At 38.4% G+C, this 21,463-nt stretch overlaps 2 protein-coding genes across 2 annotated transcripts; one reads left to right on the top strand and one right to left on the bottom strand.

The window, feature by feature from the left end:
* Nucleotides 1-68: 68 nt before the first annotated feature.
* On the bottom strand, nucleotides 69-6,712 carry hacd3 (3-hydroxyacyl-CoA dehydratase 3). Its single transcript, XM_034685246.1, has 11 exons — nucleotides 6,475-6,712; nucleotides 3,817-3,859; nucleotides 3,656-3,729; nucleotides 3,386-3,550; nucleotides 3,203-3,248; nucleotides 2,949-3,059; nucleotides 2,723-2,850; nucleotides 2,496-2,608; nucleotides 935-1,041; nucleotides 718-849; nucleotides 69-610 (listed from the first exon to the last, which is right to left on the bottom strand). Exons 1-11 carry the CDS (start codon nucleotides 6,550-6,552, stop codon nucleotides 537-539), a joined length of 1,071 nt encoding a protein of 356 aa, XP_034541137.1. The 5' UTR covers nucleotides 6,553-6,712; the 3' UTR covers nucleotides 69-536.
* Nucleotides 6,713-6,730: 18 nt separating this feature from the next.
* On the top strand, nucleotides 6,731-11,461 carry ppcdc (phosphopantothenoylcysteine decarboxylase). The gene is made up of 5 exons (XM_034685247.1): nucleotides 6,731-6,992; nucleotides 8,645-8,740; nucleotides 9,182-9,310; nucleotides 9,401-9,569; nucleotides 11,254-11,461. The coding sequence occupies exons 1-5, from the start codon at nucleotides 6,849-6,851 to the stop codon at nucleotides 11,376-11,378; spliced, it is 663 nt and encodes a 220-aa protein (XP_034541138.1). The 5' UTR covers nucleotides 6,731-6,848; the 3' UTR covers nucleotides 11,379-11,461.
* Nucleotides 11,462-21,463: the final 10,002 nt, after the last annotated feature.

Raw genomic sequence — 21,463 nt, 5'->3', positions numbered from 1 at the left:
CTTAGGAAAGACTTTTAAAGCTGGCATTAAAAGTGTATGTGACATAAAATAATAGAAAAAAAGAGACATTAAATTCTTCCAACATTTTTTTTAGAGCTTAGGGAACACATAATGTCCAGTACAAATTTCCTTGAGGTTTGTGGAACAATGAAATACAATAGGTGTAAAGAAAGTTGTCATTTTTTTCATTCGTACACAAATTACTGACTATCAAACGACAACAGCACAGTTTGTAATCCAAACAGCCAAAACAACTTCCAGGATAAGAACAACTACAACACAGGATCTGGATAGGCTTTCTAAAGGTCCTCACTCCTCAACAAAACTACTGACTTACATCTACGAGAACTCAATCACATGTCAGCTGACAGTACTGCACTGATGAAACATTACACCATAATTTAGATTTTCGTCCATTTCTTAACAAAAACTCGAACTGACTGAATGGGAACGTGGTGAATGAGGACAGTTTCAAAAATTTCTCCAGGAATAAGCAGGCAGCAAAGGTGTTTGAGAAATGTCGTTGAGGCTGAATCTCAATGTGCTTTTCTCTTGGTACGGAAACGCTTCTTCCTCTGTTTGTAGAGATGGCGGAAGTTGATAAAGAGCCCTGAAAGAGGTGTGGGTGGTGATGTTAAAACTTGACACCAGAACAAATTAGATAACACTAGATAAAAAAAAGTTTTTGAATATCTGCTTTTTTATCCGGAGACTTACCCAGAAACATGAGAACAAGATAAACGTAGAGGAAGTACGAGAAGCTAACTGAGGTCCCGATGGCTTTTGGAAGAGGAATCCTGAGGAGTTTAGTCTCATCAAAGATAGGAATGGCTTGTACCACAGCAACAGCTACATGGAGTTAAGAGATAAGATATACTTAAGCACTTGTGAGTTCATATTAATGATTAAATCAAAGAGAAGTAAACAAACTCACCTTCAGCTATGACACCTAAGGGGTACAGTGGAATCCAGATGGTGTAGCGCAGCCATGTCAGAGTTTTCCACTCTGTGTTGAAACAGCCCAGCATGTAAAATGGATACCTGGAATGTAGCATCATGTTAGTATTAGAGCAGAGAACAATGTAGGTTTCTATCAATCAGTTAGCTTGAGGCAAGATCAGAGCGAGACCGTCCTCATGACAATGAAGTGTAAACAGCAACTGTTACGTGGAGCCTTGTAACACGAAGTGCAGCATCAGATCCTTGGTAGTCTTTCTGTCCAATTGAGACTAGTTACTCTGAAAGTGATGCTGATGAACTAAGCAGATTGGCACTGTGCTGTTAGCTGACCGCATGTTGCATGAGTGGCTAATTCCCTATATGCCTTACTTCAACAGTTTTTCAATTTGACTTAAGGCGTTTTTCGACCGCAGGAACTTTACCCCGGAACTAGGGACTTTTCCCCTGAACCGGAGGAACCAGGAAATTTAGTTCAGGGGTAGATAATCTCCCCCCTGAAAAGCCCCTGCTTTGGGGGTAGTACTTTTCAATGGTCCTGGGACTTTCGGCTGAACGTAACGGTGTTTGTGGAATTTACACACTTGTTGAAACACAGAGGGAGTTCCTGGGAATGCATACTAGTTTAGTTTTTTATTAAGATTTCAAAATATTATTTAATATAATTTTTTTTTCTCCATACGTCACTGGCCTGATTTGCACAATCTACCCGGGACTTCAGCCCGTGATCAAAACACAGACAACAATGGGGGCACAGGAACCTTTTGGTTCCAGGGAAAGTAGTTCTGGGGGCTAAAAGACCCCGGAACTCTTGGTCAAAATGCACCTTTATGCACCTTTTTTCTGTTTGTTTGGTGCATATTTTTTGGTTCAATTGTCCAAAACCTACACAACTAGACTAAAGGTGATGTTAGACTAAAACGAAAGACACAAAGTCTCCCTTTTGTGAAGCTGGGACAATCTGATGCTTCCCAATCTTAGACATAATATAACAGATATAATAAATACAGCTATAAATCTTATGTCAAGAAAATGTTCCATTTAGAGAATGGTTTGTGTGATTTAAAAATATTTGCTGAACATGGCACATTGTGTTCACCCTCCTGTTATGTTGCGGGTCAATTTCACCCATTTTAAAGTTCAAAAATCTTAAGAAAAATGTAAAAAGTATTTTTTCTGTATGAAACTTCTTCTGCTTGGCTTAATTAGCGCAATCAACATATAGAATAATATATCAACATCACTTCATTAAAAATAAAAAAATAAAAAATCTATGTCACGTAAAACTATTATTAAGATTGAAAAATATTTATTGGGACTTTTTGGGGGTTCTGACACTTTTGGATATTTAAATATGTCCCGGGTCAAACTGACCCAGGAACATTATTGCTGTCCCTAAGAAACAAATATAACAGGAGGGTTAAGATTTAAAAGGTGATCATCATTTTTTACAAAGTGACATTACCATGCTGTTAACTACCAACAGTAATGTAAGGGGCATCAATGTTGACATCAATGACAGGCAGATGCATACTTACCTAAAGATCTCAATAGCGCTCCACAGATAGAAAACAAAGAACACCACTGGCTGATTGTGCATTTCCTCCAAACTACCAAAAATGATGAAGAGGATAAAGTTCCGCCCGACCACCTTAAAAAAAGAGCAAAACCCACAAAAAATATAACACATGATAAGTACTGGCTTACTGTTAAATGCATGTTTTCATCTTGCAAAGCATGTGGCGCCACAAATCCCAACCTGTACCTGTATTAGAGTTGGAATAACACCTGTCCGGACTACTCCAAAAGCTGCGTTCAAGACCTCTACTGCTGCAAGGATCTGGCAGAAGAACATTACATCCGATATGGTGTGAAATGTGTCATAGAGAGAATCTGAAAAGAGAGAAGTGTTACAATTAATTTAGTTAGTTTGGTGAAGAAGAGGACCTGAAATGAGAGAAACTTTAAGCCACACCAGTGTTTGTCTTTACCTCGGCCAAAGATAAAGAGTCGCACTGTCATGTTGACAAAGATCCATGAAAAGCCAAGAAACTGCACAAGGTTGTACATGAACAAGAATGCTGTTTTTAGGCTGACAAACCCTGAAACATTTAAGAGGAGAAATTATTGAAGCAACTAATAAACACAGCATGCTTTAACCAAGATAACCACACATCTTTCCCAAATATTACCCTCCAAAAAGCTTTAAAGTGTTGGGTTTGCATCCAACTACATTTGTTCGTACCCTCCTCTTTATGTCTGGAAGCCTTCAGCCTGTTCCTCTTCTCCTCCTTTAAAAGTAAAAAATACATGAAAGCATGTTATCTTCAGTCTTTGCCATCATAAAAAATGTAAAACCTTTTGAAAATATTGACCTTTCATTGTATTTATGCAGAAGTAAAATGCATAGCCCTGAATTAGCCCTCACCTTTTCCCGGATCTCCATCTCAGCGTCTGACTCGTCCAGCCAGCGGTCAAAGTCAGGTGCCAGAAAGACTGGTTTGCGCTCCTGCACTGTCAGTCTTTCCCACCAGCCTCGCTGCTCTTTTTGCACTGTAATATTCACCTGTCGCTGGGTGGACCTGTGGCTCACCTGAAATACAGGTTCAAGGTACAAGCACAACAAAAACAAAGTCAACAAAACAAAAACACTCCAGGGAAGTAGATATCTAGAAGTGAATTTAAAACAGATAAATACCTCTGGCTTTATTGGTAAATGAAACTCCAAGCTGAACTCATATTCATTTTGTCCTTTTGCACCGTGGCCCTGAGCTACACAGAAGATAATGTAAACAATGTTACAAATCATAAGGCTTTAAAATTATACTCACAATAAACTGATCATAAAGTGTACATCACCTCTGAACTGAAGCACTTTTTCATCGACATGGACATAGGTATTCTGTAAAACCAGATAAGATACAGATCATGAGCTTACTTCCTCTTACAGGAAAAGAATTCAAGCACCATATGACTAACTTATGTTTTATACTGCTGAACGGGCAGAAACACAACAAAAACCAACAAGTCTGAGCAGAACTGAAAATAAAGTTAAAGCTAACAACACGAACTTTGATACATGGTTAATGGTGAATTTGGATAACAGGCTATAAATAATTTCCCTGTTTGAAGAAACCAGAGGAAATGAGCTGTTTCACACTACCTCCTCCCTGATCGGCATGTGTTCATGTTACAGCCAACCTTATGATGCACTGAAGAATTAAACATTGGTTGTAAACTATTTCACCATAATGCCAAGACTTTTATCTCTCCTGTCTTATTGTTAATGTGCTGCTAAGGCTCCTCCCTACAGCTTCAAGTTTGGGATAAAGTGATATTATCGTTTGTTATCATTTGTTTTTGTCTCTTTTAATGGCACCTAATGAGGACTGCACCTTTCAATTACATTGTACTTGTTGCAATGACAATAAAGGCATTCTATTCTATTCTATTCTACATTAGGTGGGGCAACACCTCTCCTGCACCTGTCAACCAACCTCAACTGTGGGGGGTGAGGTGATGTTAGAGATGTCACACTCTGCCTCGTGTTTGTGGTCGTGTGTGATGAGGTAGATGCATTGTTATGAGCATGTTTGACTGCCTGAACTCACACACACTGGAAAAATGCCCCTCCGAAAACAAGAAAAAAAAGACTTATTTCAAGGTACTTTTACCTTGAAATAAGCAAAAAAAATCTATTTAGGAAACTGTGATCTTAAAATTAGCAGGGAGAACTTCTTTTAAGCAATATTTTAGCGGTATTTTAATGCTTAGTGTCTCAGAATAAGTCAGGAATGCTAACAATTTTGCACTAATACATTTCCTGTGAACTTCTTCATTTGAGATATATTCACCTTAATTTGAGTTGTATTATAGCTGCACTTCTCTGGGTTTAAGACCATCTTGAAACTTGAAAAAAAGATTATAAAGTTTAATTTGAGCATTTTGAGATATAATGTCTTCTCATAGTGAGCTGGATATACTAATATTCAGTCATGTTGTCTTCTAGGATAAGCCAGCTATGCTCTAAAGTAGGTGTTTCATTGTGTGCATGTAGTTTCAGGATGTATACTTTTGACTGATTTAGAAGAAACAGTGCCTGAAAACTGTGACGCACCCTTAATAAAAACAACTTTTCTTTCTTTCTTTTATCAGTGGAGCTGTTTCTGATAGATTCTCCAATAAAATGTGTTTACTTACATCAAGTAAAGGGTTTGTCTTAAATCAAGGTCTTCTACAAATAAGATCTCAGCTTAAAAAATGTATGAAATGTAAAATAAACCTTAGGTGCATTTCGACCAAAAGATCTGTGCACCAAACAAACAGAAAAAAGGTGCATTTTGACCAAGAGTTCTGGGGTCTTTTAGCCCCCAGAACTACTTTCCCTGGAACTAAAAGGTTCCTCTGCCCCCATTGTTGTCTGCGTTTCGATCGCAGACTGAAGTCCCGGGTAGATTGTGCAAATCAGACCAGTGACGTATGGAGAAAAAAAAATTATATTAAATAATATTTTGAAATCTTAATAAAAAACTAAACTAGTATGCATTCCCAGGAACTTCTTCTGTGTTTCAACAACTGTGTAAACTCCACAAACACCATTACGTTCAACCGAAAGTCCCAGGACCTCAGGTGGGAGATTATCTACCCCTGAACTAAATTTAGACCCTGGTTCCTCTGGTCAAAATGCATGTAGTTCAGGGGTAAAGTTCCTGCGGTCGAAAAACGCCTCTTGTTTCTTCTAAATTCCAACTCAAAACAAAATAGTTTCAAGATTGTTTGACTTAACAAGATATTTAAGATGTCTTAAAACAAGTCCATCTATCTTGCTAAAATGTTACTTGTTAAGTAAATGTATCTTAAAGCTGCTGTGAGGAACTTTTGATTTATATCAATTTTGGTGCCCCATTGTGGACAAAGTGATACCTCTTATCTCTTGTTCTGTACATGCAAAAGTTTTCAACAAAAACCTCACCCCGCTGTCTTTTAACAGCCAGATGTATCACTCAATGTGATTATTTGCAATGAAAACAGCCGAAAAAGGGTGTTTTTAAAGCCAAATGTCAATCATGTGGTCTGACACCTACCCCCTCTGAGCGGTTTAAGGCATTAAACATGACAACAGAGAAGATATCAGTGTTGTTGTTTATGATTTTGTTTGCTTTTGAAGGTCATAAAGAGGCATCAGTGTCGGTTTCAGTCTGTTTCTCAGCTGGTGAAAAACTCCTCATAGTGCCTTTAAATTAAGTGGGATGAGATATTTTGACTAAAAATGAGTTGATTTCACTTGGTAAGATTTTGAGTTTTTGCAGTGCACGTTTAAAAGTGCATGGTGAACAAGTATGGTGGAGTAAGATCAGACAGAGTGCTACAACCTAAAATGATCTATGTTTATTATCCAGTATGCAAAGTAAGTATGCAGTTACCAGAACACGTAACTCCTAAACTCCTAAAACCAGCAGCACGGCTTGGTCAGCAAATCTAGATTTCATAGTGACAAGTGTCTGCAGGTAGACTCACCCGAGCGTCTGTCAGCTCCACACGCAGGTAGATTTCCTCGTGGCGCTGAGCCCAGTAAACGAGGGGAGTCAGTGGCATTTCACCGTTTCTTATACACAGCCTTGTTTCATCAAATCATCCCATTCGGCAGATCCTGAATCCAGCCTCTCTGCTTCATGCTAATCCTGCTAAAGGCACATACTGAGAATATTCTGCGGACATGCGCCCTCACCATCTGTCAGCGTAGCTACGTGCTCGTTCATGAGACTTCGGGTGTGCTCTCCTCTGATTGGCTGGCGGAGAATGTTTACGGAAGTCACTTGTCAATTCAATTGAAGACATTTACAAACGCACGAAACGGTTTCTCTTCGACCCAATCTTGGTGATATGCTAATATGCAGGCAGAGGACTATGTTTCCTCACTGAAAACTGGTTTGTTGAAATCTAGTGGGACATTTTGTGTTCTTGTGGGCGTGACGGGAAGTGTTGCAGCCTTGAAACTGCCTCTTTTGGTTACCGAACTTCTTCAACTCCCTGAGGTGAGCTGTGTGGCATTTGTTTGAGAGTTTGTTTATTTTGTAACCCCAGCCTGCCTTTATTGACCACTCTGTCTCTTTTGGGTACATCAAATATTGGCCCATTCATCTACTCATCACTCTGCCTTCCTATGTGCGCACAAGCTCACTCAAACCACAAGATGGAGATGTGGCTTCTGGAAAAACCCCATTGTACTAATCATAGTCTTGTCATTCTATTCTTTCTTTAGTCGATTTTATACAAAGCTTCTCAAAGCACCAAATAAATATGTCTACAGACTATCTAAAGGTGCCTCAAATTTACTCAGAATTGTCAAAAAATGCATGCCAGTAAGCTGTCAAGAGAAAAGAAGACTTCTTAAGAAAGTGGTTCATATGTGATGTTTTGTGATACATGAAGTAGAGACACTACAAAGACTGTGTTGTCGTGATAAATTGGTATGAGAGGAAACTAGGCCTGCTACGAATCCTATGAATTGCAAGGTGTTCTGGTATTTATTACACAATATAATACGTGTGTTTGAATAGTATCCTAGAGGACAGAGTAATAAAGTTGTTTCAAAGTTCACAGCTTATTTGAGATCATATTTTCCAGAAGGAGAAATATAGAAAAATACAACATGCCCGGCATTATCATGTAAACATATGCCTTCAATTCTTGGAAATTTGCTGAGGCATACTGAAGTGTATAGGAGCACAGGAGCTGCATGAGGACCTAAGACTGAGATAACAGGGATTTCAGGGAATTCAATCACTTTCTGGCTTCTATGAGATACACTGTCAATGAAGACATGAGAAGAGAAGGACTCTCTAGACTTTTATCCCCATAAGACTTTCCCAAGAGCATGATAGTAAACATTTTCTTTGATTAGTTAACCTTCCTGTTATCTTCGTTTCCCAGGAACAGCAATAATGTGGCAGGGTCAACTTGATCTGGGGTATATTTAAGTATCCAAAAGTGTCAAAACCCCAAAACAATCCCAATAAACATTATTTTAGTATCATTACTAACTCCATTACTAACCATTTAAATCAACATTTAGTGCAATGGACGGTGTTCTTTAATTCTCACAGATCAAAGTTCAATGAGGATAACTTACTCGTTTTTTCTAAAAAAAAATAATGTTAAAACTTTTTTATATATACATTGGAAAGAACTAAACATAAATGCATTATTTTTTACATGACATAGTTTTGTTTATTTTATTTTACATTTTGAATTTCTTTCATTTTATTATTTTTTTTTAGAATTTTGAAATTTAAAATGGGTCAATTTGACCCGCAACAAAACAGGAGAGTTAATTACTTTTTAAAAAATATTTATCAATTTGTATGTTTGACCAGACCTGCCATCATAATGTGTATTAGTCTAGTGCTGGGTGTACATACAGTGCAGGAATGTGGTTGCATTTTTAAAAAAGCTGTCAGCTGACGAAGACCACTCAGCCAAAATCTTGTTATCTGTAAACTTTTTGTGACACTGATGAGGTGTTTGGGCTTATCATCTATTTGATACTGAATGCTAACCTGTTACATGTTTTAAAACATGAAGATACATTTCTTGCCCTTTAGGTGTATCTTCTTATTTTTCAATCTATTTAGCACCTGAGCAATATTAAAAAATGTTAATATCAAAGTCATGTTTTTCTCTTCAGGTGGATGTTAAAGTGGTCACCACAGAGCATGCCAAGCACTTCTACAATCCTGAAGAGGTTTCAGTAAAAATCTACAGCGACAAGGATGAGTGGGAGGTAACAAAAGACATATCCAACATTCCACTTGTATTACACTCATAGCTGGCAGTCTTTGTAACTTGTGCCACCTACAAACTGACTGGATTGAAAAATGTTTCCAAAAATTGATACGTAGACAATTTGCTAGATTTTTTTCCATTAAAGCAGCAATAGATATGGAGTGTGTCATAGGTTTCATGCAGTGTGTTTGGCTCCCCTTTGATACTCTAGAAATTAAAAAATGAAAGGATACTTTTAAAAGAGAAATGAATGTGCGGCATGGGTTATGAAGTAGTCACAAGTTGACACTTGCTGAGGTCATGAAAATGTCTAAATATAAAAACTTGTTAAGTCTTAGAAAAAAAGAGAAACCCTGGTCATAAGTGTCTGCATTGTCCAAATGAGAGAGGAAGTGGGCGTGTCACTGGATGCAAGCCTAAAGGCATTTCTTTGTTGTAGCTGTGGACTCAGAGATCAGACCCAGTGCTGCACATTGACCTACGGCGTTGGGCAGACCTACTCGTCATCGCCCCTCTGGATGCCAACACTCTTGGGAAGATTGCTAATGGCATTTGTGACAATCTGCTGGTAAAAATGTGAAATCATAATCATAATCTTCTTTTCATGATTTCTATCAAATCATTTGTAAGTTGACTAGTTTTTTTTTTATCTTGGTAGACATGTGTGGTCAGAGCCTGGGATACCAGTCGCCCTCTTCTTTTCTGCCCTGCCATGAACACAGCCATGTGGCAGCATCCTGTCACGGCCCAGCAGGTATCCAGGCTCACAGAGTTTGGATATGTGGAAATCCCCTGCATTGCTAAGAAGCTAGTGTGTGGAGATGAAGGTAGGTTATAAAACCAGGGGGGAAAAGCAGAATCAGCACCAGTATTAACTTCCTTGTTTTGAAAACCGAGAATGCAAACCCTTTGTCTAACCAACCCAATAACAATACAAGAAAACATTAAAAGTACTAAAAGAACACCTGTATGCTTAGTGTTGCAAAAGCAGCTTCAAAACAGCGTGTATCCTGGAATCCCCTGAAATCATTAGAGGGGAGTAGACTTGGGTTTAAACTTTGATTGAATCCAGAAAACAAGGGGTGCTGAAGTTGAAGCTCATATTTGGAGTGGGTTGAACCAGTTGGCCATTTGTACACAGTGTCCACCTTACAGAGACAGCAGAGGAACCTCCCTTGTTTGAATGTCTGGCAGTATAATTGTTGTGTTGTAACAGTAATAAAATGCACTTGATAACTAGTTTTGTATGGGTCTGTATACGTACTACAGAATATGGTTGCCCATGTGTCTTCTTCACTTCTTCTACTCACTTTCCATGTCATAGAAATGCTCTGTTTTGATCATTTCTCTGCCTGTGCTTTGTCAAACATTCATCTTTACACACTAGAATAAAACCGATCTTCAGATGCCTTGATAGCGATGACATATCAACCCAAAATTGTTATTTCATGATTTATCAAACTTCTAATAATTCATCATTTTTTAAGTGCATCTACCTACATAATATATATTCCAAGAAATGTATCATCCCTAAGAATTATCCACTACAGTTGTCTTACTTCAGTCAAGAGTCAGCTACTGTTGTCATTTCTTCACCTCCTTTTTTTTAAAAATGAGTTAAGCTAGGGTTAAACTGAAAAACCCTTTCACAGTACTTCACATCCATTAGCAGGATTTTTTGTCCAAGGACTGGAAGTACTTGTGGGTTTTAAATAATTATTTCGGGAGATTAAAGCAGAGGATACACTGGTGTCAGAGGGTCGCCTGAGGAGAGGGGCACACTTTTGTGAAAGGGGTTCTTCAGGATGCAGGCTGCACATTTTCTCTGTAACTCATAGACCTCATAAACTGCTGTCATGTGACTTGTATTAAAAAAACAGCATCCTTCTCACAGTAAATCCTCCACATTGAGACAGTGATTGACTCTTTATTTACTAATTCTTTGATTCATTTGATATTTTTTCCACAGATCTTGCTATGCTTGTTAAGACTTAACATTGCTCTTTTGAGAACTGTATTTTTCTCAAGAGCATCGTTCACAAAGTCAGTAAACCTTTTAAAGAAACCTTTTAAGTCATAAAACTAAAGTTGCAAAACTGTGCAGATCAAAGAAAGAAAGTTCTTATGTAGGTTAAATAAACCACAGATTAGCAATCTAATACCCTTTTTATCAGTCACTTCCCTGTCACGGCCTCCAACCAAAACATTGATCTGTAAGATCTTTACTTGGAATCTGTTATAGCTGGAATTGTTTATTTTGCCTCAACAGCATAGGATCAGTTCAGGCAAGCTATCTAAACAACATACTTCGAAAGGTCGAAAGGTCTATGTATGGATACCCTGTGAGTTCAGATGAGAGCATGTTTAACTAAGTGTTTATGGGTACAAGATTGCCAAAATGGGCATAAAAAGTGTCAATTTGTTGTGTTTTGTGTTTCCAAGCAGCTGTCTTCTTGTTCCTTCCATAAATAAGATGTTTTTCTAACTCTGCATATCTTTGCTTTGTTGCAGGTAAAGGGGCTATGGCAGAGGTTTCAACTATTGTCAGTGTAGTCAAACAGTATCTTCTGAAAGCAGATGAGTCATCCCAGATTACTCACACACCACATCCTTGTGTAGAGTCACCTGGCACCTGAGACAAATAGAGAAAGAACCCTGACTTTTAAATTCCTCCATACCTATGGTGTAAACGACTGTAATAAAGAACACACAAACAAGACTGTGTCTGTCTTGGTTTTGTTCTTGAAAATGCAAAAACACTCCTCAGTGAAAACTTAGAGGATTGTCTTGAGGGTAACATGTCACATAATGATGTGATCATGTCTACACAGACAGTTGATATATACAGATATTTTTTTGAGAGTTAAGCTCTCTTTCATTTTTTACTGTGCTCGTTTAGCTTAGTCATAAGTTAGTCATAACACATTTATTTATCCCTGGAATCTCCCTTGATAAGTACAGTGTGAGAGAACGCCAGCTCATCAGGTCACGCAGCATTTATGACTATATTTTGACAGGTCATTCTAAGTTAACTCTTCCATGCTTCCCTGTATTTATGGCACTGACTGTATTTTTGCCTCAACACACCCCTGATTAACTCTCCCACGGTTGTTTTCACAAAGTTATTGTTTTAAACAACCTTGTTTGGTTTGTATGGGTGTTTACAGACCATTATTTATTGGCATCTTCCTGACTCTTCTGTAAGTTGTTATTGTACCTGTTGTAGCAGGACGGCATGTGCATACACCCTTCTTTCTATTATAAGGTCACCCCATATACATTTCTGAAATTGCTCAATCAAAATAATCAGACAGATTAAAAAAAACTCCTTTAGATTTATAGCTTTTAAAAGCAACACTTGCAGCTAAAAACTGTTTGAGCTGCTTGCTGTAGAAAACATAACCATCAGCCAAACTTGTTGCTTAAATTCCTTCTGTTTTCGGACAGACTGTTAATCCCAGAAAAACACTTTTTTTCTTTACTGAAGATTCTAACTCGCAGCTCACATTATAATTCTAAAAAATTCTACAAAAGGAAATTGGCAAAGAAACAGAGCCAGCATTGTGGTAACTGTTTGACAAACCTGTTTATGCTACTGCTTTACTTGGCTCTTCAGATTTAAGGCTAGGTACCTCTGAATTTCCCTAACTGCTTGTTCTTTTAAATACAGCTTTTCCACGGCCTTTCAGCAAAAATATGTCAGGTATGGGGGAAGTTCTGTGATTTGACAAACTTCTCTAAGTAAATACAAGAAACTTATTCAAGGGTGAGGATGTTCCTGCTTGCCAAACTAGATATGTTTACTCCAAGGCTATAAGTCTTGACATGCTTGATTTGCCATGTGATGGTTTAATAGGTTCTGTGCGTGTCAAAGTTAGAAGGTAAAAGATTACTGTGTTTGTATTTTTCTTTTTTTCTTGATTTACTTTTCTGAATAGCATAAAGCCTTGCAAAATTATTGAAACTGAAATATTTGACTGTTTTAGGATAAATATATGCTCATTTAAATTTAATGCTCGCAACATGTTTCATAATAGTTCAGAAGAGGGACAACAAACACTGAAAATGTTGCATCATGCCAAAAAAGACACACCTTAAGGAACATCTCCCAACTAATTAGGTTGAGTTGGAACAGGTTTGTAACATGACTGGGTACAAAAGGGCATACCAGTGAGGCGGAGTTTCTCTGTTGTTAAGAGGGCACCAGGTCCACCACTCTGTGAGAGACTGCATGAGAAAATAATTCAACAATGTCAGAATAACGTTCCTGAGCAAAAAAAAAGGAAAGAATTTGGGGATTTCATCATCAATAGCTCATTATATCAATAAAAGACTCAAAGAATCAGGATAAATCTCTGTACAAAAAGGGCAAGGCGGAAAACATATACTGATTGGCTTGATCTCCAGGCCCTCAGGCGACAATACATCATAAACAGACATGACTCTGTGGTGAAAATCACTGCATGGGCTCCAAACAAAATCACTTCCAAAAAACATTGTCTTTAAACACAAAGAAGGCGACTTTAATGCTTAACTAACAGGTTTTGGAGCAACCTATTCTGCCATCCATACAATCCCATTTTTCAGAGAAGACCTTGCATATTCCAGCAAGACAATGCCAGACCACACTCACATATTACAACAGCATGGCTCTGTACTAGAAAAGTCTGGGTGCTAAACTGTACTGCCTGCGTCCTGACTTGTCACCCAGTGAAAACATTTGGCACATCATTAAACAAAATGCGTCAATAGAAACCCTGAACTGTACAGCAGCTCAAATCCTACGCTAGGCAAGAATAGGACATTTCACTTTCAAGCTCCAGAAACTGTTCTCACCACTTCACAAACATTTGCAGTGTTGATAAAGGCAGATGTGATGCAACACAATGGTAAACATACCCGTGGCCCAATTTTTTAAAATGTGTTACTGGCATCAAATTTAAAACCTGTGTATATTTTCCATAAAACGATAAAAAATGTTCAGTTTCAACTTTGTACATGTTTTCTTTGCACTATTACACTTTACACTTTTTTCAAAACATGTAGGGTTTGAATGATTTCCTCTTTTTTTTATAACATTTTGCACAGTGTCCAATCTTTTTTGGAATTAGTTTTTTTTAAATAAACTGGATTTGTGACAAGGGGAGGTGACTTAAGGGAGATGTACTTGAGAAAACTCAATATTTGGCACTTGAAAATCTGTAAATGCATGTTTTATGAAGTCACCCATCATAGTGTGAACAACATTTCTCCTATTTGAGTCTGTGGAAGCTGTCATGGCTCCTCAGGGGTTAATTATGAGATTCAATGTCGTGGAAATTCTTCCCGCAAGGCATGTTAACAGACTGGCCTTACTGCAGGATTCATAACACAAAAACTGTCAGCTGACGTATTGACTGCACATGCTCAATAGCTCTATGTTATATCATCATTGACTTATTTTACCAAACATCAATTCTTATTTTTATCACAACAGACACTATTTCTTGTCACCTCAGTTTAGCTTGAATGTTCTAAAAGATAAAGCCTACTAAGGAGACTTGGAGATATTTAAGAACATGCTTTTTAACCATGACTCTATGAGCCAAAGGTCTCTTAGTGATGAAAGCCACAGTTCGCACCCTGTCAGACATGTTTATCTTTGTGAAAAGTTTCCATCTTCTCCCTGCGTAAAAAGTAACCATCTGGATTGTGTCAAGAGAAGACAGACAAGAGAATGTCAACCTAAACCTGCCAATGGTTTGTTTATTCTAATGAGAGGGTGCAAACCCTGAAAAGTGTCTTAGCTGTAACAAACTGACAGGGACAGAGTTTAGGCAATAGGCGATGATGTTGGATTAACGTCTCTTATGTAATATTACAAAGTTGGACAAAGAGTACACAGCACACAGCACTTTGTCCTTTGTAAGAGGTCAGAGTGGATACACAAACATTATCCAGACAGTTTAAAATGTTAGGCTTGTGAAACGGGGTCAGACTATCTACGGCACTGTTGGTATAAAGCTGCTAATTAAATTTCTCTTGGCAGGAACACACCTTTTGTTGTTTTGTTGCACTCTTAAAATACACAGATGACATTCTGATCACATGCATCACTGGTGAATCAGTCATTAGTTTCTCTTTGTCATTAAACTGTAATTTATTACCACATACTAACTAATTCAATAAAAGAGCAAACCCTTCCTCCATCATTATCATCTCACAGATCAACCTTTTTTGTTTTATTTTCTCTCCTGTTAGTTATTTTTTAACTTGGTTTATCTCCTTTTTCACCATATCCAAGGCAAATGGGAATGGGGAAAAAGGGAAATTTGGTTTGCAAATAATTGAGGGCATTGCTACTGTTGATCCATCGAGGTTGCAGCACATGGAGTCATTTGAATGGCTGTCTAAGGGAAAAGCATCCCTCCCTGAACCATAACTTGTCCTACTGCTATTGGCTGCCATGTGATTCTGTTAATGATACCACAGGAACATTTCATCAGCCAGAGAACAGAGGGGAGTGTCAACTTGGCCTTGACAGCTTGGTGCAAGAGTGTGCAGCCTGCCGGTGCCCTCAGTGGGATTAAACATGTTCTGAAAGCAACTATGGACCAACCAGCCAAACTGCAGACAGAACATAGCCACATTCAAACTGATATAATGAGAGGTGCACTTAAAAGACCAAACATAAGACTATTTTATTACAGTTTGATAAAAAAATGTTTACTTTAAGATCTTTCTGTAAAGTTTCCCAAAAACGTTATGACACTCTCAGCTTTATTGAACTTCTTTGCTTTGTGATGTGCAGAACAAAACTGTGAATCCTAACCATCCTCATATTATTTCTGTTGCTAATACAAAAACCCAAGAGACTCACCCAGCAGCTTCACAGCTCACTCACCATTCCTGCCGTTAAACCGTCCTTCATTGTCACTCGCGTTAAACCACTAATTATTAGTTTGGCATTCATCTTTTCAAACTTGCACGATACAAACTAGTATCCCCACTTTAAAACCGATTAGAAGCAATAGCTCAAAGTTTGAAATCCAACGCTGCTTAATGCTCAGACCTCTCAGTTAATATTGACTCTTTTTAATCAAGTAGTGAAATTGAAATCAGACGTCATAAGGAGAGATAGATTTAAAGTCAAATACACAACCAACATACAAAAATATACAATCTTAACATCAAAATAGGATGGATGAAACTCTATAACAGGAGACTTGTTGGATGTGCTGTAAAGTTGAGGGCCTCTTGGCTTGAGTGTGAGTGTTGCATTAAAGGATAGTTTTAGTGTATCTGTTAATGGCATGGAGAGCTGCAGCTGAGGGACCTAAAAGAACTGCATGAACCTCTGAATTGAATGTTTACAAAAAAGAAACAGACTTTACCTGTTAGACATCCACATTGCACGCTGCAGTCTTACCTTAGTACATGGAACGTCATCAATGAATTACGTTCACATCATATATTGTTCTCTGTGGCAGTATGTTGGCATATTCAGGTGCAGGTGCTTGTGTGTTGCAGCTTGAGCATTTTGTCTCCAGGCTCCACATGTTGTTTGTGACCTCTGGGAATGTTTAGCACTGTTTCATCAGATAGTACAAGCCGTTCTGCTCCCTGTGTCACCACAGCTCACCTTACTGACAATTAGGGGTTTAAGAAACTTAAACATTTCACTGATCTGCTCAGGAGGGAGTAAAGATATGTACGCTATACCATAGGTTACGCAAAAAAAGGATTATGGAATGTTTAATTTGTCATTTCAGTTGTAAATAACTAAAAGCATATTGTTAAAGTCATCTGCAACAGATATAACACTAAGAAACATAAAAGAAATAACAGCCAAACTACTTGTGCTGGGGGAATATACCACAAAGCGAGTTCAAGATACCCAAGCTTTTTTTGAGAAAGCTGACTCCACTGAGCCCAAATCTCCAATTAGAAATAACAGGTATCACAAAGCTATTATCAACTTTCTCAGTTAACTCAAGCTGTTTGCTTCATGTTCTGTGTGTACTGAGGTATCTCACATGAAGTTATACAATACATACAGTTTTTACTGCTTGGAGTGGTCACAGAAAGTTCAGACAGAGACACCTTTACTGTTCTGTAAATTACGCTGACAATTAGCACGCTTACATCAAGGATTGGAGCCCAGCATTGGCATAAATTACGGTGACAGTTAGCATGCATAACAACAGAGTTGAAGTCCACTACTGGATTTAAACCAGATGTTAAGAGAAATGTGTGTGCGCCGTGGACCTCACTTAAACCTATATAAAGGACGTGTCTAACAGCCTTCGAGGAGAGACACAATCTGGCTGAGTCGTCTTCCCGAGCAGTCCAGAATGCTTGTTCGATGCTGGTGTTGTTTTCCTGTAATAAACCTATTACTCTCAAAGCAAGCCAGTGTCACGAAGTTCCTTCTGCATCTACACATCACGGGCTGTCAATATACGACAGTACTCATTTCATTTTGATTCTTTTTGTGTGAAATCTGGACCCAGTCCGGGGCCAGACATGGACTAAGTCCGGGTCCTGAAGGCTACAACACTTAAATATTTCTAATCTATCTGTGTTTTTCTGTTTCCAGTTGAGTCCAGCAGAGTTGAATCAGAGAACTGTATTTCTTCTTAACAGAGTCATAAAGCAATGAGCAGTTCTTCAGAAGAACTGAACCATTACAAATGGAAGAGGATTTTATATCTTTAGTCGTGGGCGTAGAAAGATGCCTCTCTCTGCACTCTCTCCCCCATTAGTAACAATCCCTTTTTAATGGAGTCCGCATTCAGTTAGAGGAACCCCTGCTTTTGTGATCAATGGTGTCCAGTTACAGGCTAATTTCTCATTAGCGTGGCCACATTTCCTGTTAAAACCACAAATAGCTCACTACACATTTTCCAGTCAGTGAGGCAGATTTGGCCTCTGCCCATGTTGATCTTTCCTCTTAATACAGTTATTCTAATTCAATATAGCTTTTAATGACTAACATAATGGTGCTCCGATTAGTAACATATGGTGCTGATTATTTGAATTCAATCAATTTTTAAATGAGTGATAAATGAGTTACATATAGCATTTAACTTTCAAGTTGGAACATGTTAAATGTAGGTTTCACAGACACCACATTCATTCACATACTGCCAGTGGTGGACGGGAACAAAGTAAATGTACTTGAGTACTGTACTTAAGTTCATTTTTGAGTATCTGTACTTTACTTGAGTATTATTTTTTGGGGGAACTTATTACTTTTACTCCACTACATTCAGAAGACAGTTATTGTACTTTTTACTCCACTACATTTATATCAGTGCTCTAGTTACTCACTACTTTAGCTTTGAAGTCAGCTCATGAATTTCTGAAATCTGATCCCTAAGACAGTAAAATGTGTTTGTGTAGTTCTGTTTGTCTCAGTGGTTTAGTCGTACCTGTATACACAGAGCAAATTTCACCCAGATCAGGCATATCATTCAGAGGTGGTGATGATGGTTATAATTCTCCACCTTAGCGCCCATGACCATATCTTCAGCCCGTGTTAGAGATTTTTGAAATGATACGTATCATTTGAAATGTTCTCCCTGTTTCCCACTCTGCCCAAAAATACAAAAAGTCACTGTCCAACCTGAGAAAGCGTGTTGAGCTACTTAACGTTTGTTTCATTTCAGATGAACATTTCAAACTAAGTTGTCTGTGCTTGGAGTAACTTAGTTTCTGTTTTTATTCCATGGTATAGTTTTTAGAGATTTCAGGTAATGTTTTCTAGATAAACAGAATGTAACAGAATGTACTCCTATGTAGTCTTGACTGCATTTATGTATTTTGAAAATACAACGTTTTAAGATTCTTTAAGAAGTACTTTGAATACTTAAATATTTTTAAAAGCAGGTACTCAAGTAATAATCTGACAGAGCAACTTTCACAGGTACTCAAGTAATAATCTGACAGAGCAACTTTCACTTGTATCGGAGTAATATTTGACATGGAGTGTCTATACTTTGACTTAAGTAATGAAGCTGTGTACTTTGTCCACCACTGCATACTGCTGAAATCTAGTCGTGATACTTTACTCCAGTCCCCATAAAGTACACCTGCTCTCTAAACACAGCCGCTTTCCCCACCCTTTCATTCTGCTGCTAACTGTCCTCATCAGCACTAGGTCAACTCACAAAAGTTCTCTCTCTCTCTCTCTCGTTCTCTCTCTCTCTCGTTCTCTCTCTCTCTCTCTCTCTCTCTCTCTCTCTCTCTCTCTCTCTCTCTCTCTCTCTCTCTCTCTCTCTCTAAAGTTTTCAAGTTTACACACCAGGTGAGCCGCGTGCAGGAAAGGTTGTTGATAATGACATCGCTTATCTAAACTCCAGCATTTCATCAAGGTTGATATGAAAAGCAAATGCAGCTGGTCAAGAATGAAGCGGCACGTGAAGCTCTTTCATGTGGGGTCAAGATCAAACGTTAGCAAAATGCACGAGAGCCTCTCAGTTTGAAGTTATAAGTCTACAAAGTTTGTTAACATACATTGCAAAGACAGAAAATGACACTAAACAACAATTTATTCAATATTACGTTAAAGAGTTTTAAATACATTACCTTTGAAGACTCAGACGTTGCTTGAAGTTGCTTTCTTTGCAAACATGCTTTCTACCCTTTTTGTGCAAGATGAAGTCACAACATTTAGAATGTCCTCACTTATTGAGCGGGTATTTATTTCTTTCAGTTAAGTTTAGTTTGCAGTAGATGTAAGGGAAGGTTGTTAAAGGGTTTTGAATCATGAGAAATGGGGTTATGTGCAATTTTGTCACTATGTAAAATGTGGAATCCAGGATTGGCTGCTTCCTGGATTTGACTGTGTTGAAGCCAAACGTCAACCTCTGGTCTAAAAATATGAGTCCAATGCGGAAGTGTTAAAATCTGCAGTTAATCGAGGATCCGCTTGAGGCTGGCTCCGGAAGTACCAGAAACCACATACACACCAATTAAAAAAAGCTGATCCTTACAGCAGAAATAAACATGTTTACAGCCTGGTACAAAAGATGAGTGTAGTCTGGATCGCTCATTTCTCGATCGGCACACACCGTAGGGGGGAATTTTTTTCTAACGCTGCAATTTCGAAGATGAGAGATTACAAGTCTTCCAATGAGAGGCACAGCTGCCTGTGGGAACGCTGCAGCTGTTGGTGAAGTATCTGATAGGAAATAAGTAACGGACGTAAAACAAGTCAAAGAGAAACCTATGTTGCCCCAAACATTCAAGGAATTTGGTTGAGACCCGCTTCCAATTTAGTGACATGCATGGACAAGGTTTGTAATCCTTAGGCTAGCAGAGCCCAGGAGGGTATAGTAGATAACTAGAGATCAAGATAAGTTTGGGCTTTGTAGTAGGCTATGTTATTGGTTCGCAGACCTATAAAAGGTGCTTGTCAACAGCATTCTGGGAGTCAGCAGATTTGCAGAGCTGTCTTTCAGGCATTCCGCTGTGCTTGTCCGATACTGGTATTGTTTTCTTGTAATAAATGCATTACTAAACAAGCAAGCCAGTGTCACGAAGATTCCTTCTGCATCTACACATCACGGGCGGTCCAGATACGACATTGGTTAGGAAACTCAAACTCCGCCTCATTACGTCACACTGGCTCGACAGCAGCAATATGGCTGCCACCGCCGATTGGTCTCAAAACAGCTCTTCAGAAACAGATGGGTGACGTCATGGATACTACGTCCATATTTTATAGTCTATGGTTGAAGCAGAGAAGCATTAGGTTCAAATAAACATATAATTAAACAGACAAGGTGCAGTAGACTATGACACATTTTACAAGCTTTAAAATAATAATAAATCTCCTCGCAGCAGGTAGAAAGCGAGGGCAGAGTGTCCTCTGTATAAAAAAAATGTTAAAGCCAGGTAACATTGTGTCATGTGCTTTATCATGTTTACACAGCTGCTGTTGACAGACATCTAATTGTTGACGTATGAGGTTAGTGGCCACGACAGAGTGCAATTCACCAGTAGTGTTTTTTTCTACAATTTAATTTGTCAGATGAAAATAAAAAACGTGTTGTCATGACAAAATTTAGTATATGAACGTAACATTCTGAGGTGGAGGAGAGAATAACCTTTGAATGTACTGAGTATGCTCCATGTCAATAATTGCCAAAGGATCAGGAGATAAAAGGGAAGAGATCAAAGAAAAATCAAATAGTCTTTTAATCTATGTAATCATTCACTACATTGGTCCTAGAAGTTGTGTTTGGTTATAGATTTCTGTCTTAGAAAGCTGTACTATCATAACTATGTGTTTACTTGTCTTTCCATTTTAGAAACACATTTCAAACAGAGCTCCCTATGTGTGTAGTGCATCCCTTTTTCAGTATACTACTGAAGATTTGTGTTGCTGTACCCATATGGCACCCTGTCAGCCCCCTGATGCTTTTTGTTGGTTAGCCTTAAGCGATAATGCCATAGTAACTGGAAACGGAGAAGACGCAAAAGTGCTCCACAGAGACATTTCACTGCCTTGAGTCAAACCCCCCTGACAAGCGCTTCTCTACCTGCGAGGCCACAGGGACGGATGGAAGTCACTAACTTGTCTAGACTAAACGGTGGCGGTCCCATGAGATGTGCAAATTAGCCTTCAACTCTCAGGTGGAGAGGGACATGTATGATGCAAGTGGAACAAGAGATGAACTCATTTAAAGAGCAAATGAAGCCAGTGGAAGAATTTAGGTTAATAATAGTGCTGATG

This window comes from Notolabrus celidotus, chromosome 6 (assembly GCF_009762535.1).
Source record: "Notolabrus celidotus isolate fNotCel1 chromosome 6, fNotCel1.pri, whole genome shotgun sequence".
NCBI lineage: Eukaryota > Metazoa > Chordata > Actinopteri > Labriformes > Labridae > Notolabrus > Notolabrus celidotus.
This window is presented reverse-complemented; position numbering and strand designations above follow the sequence as displayed.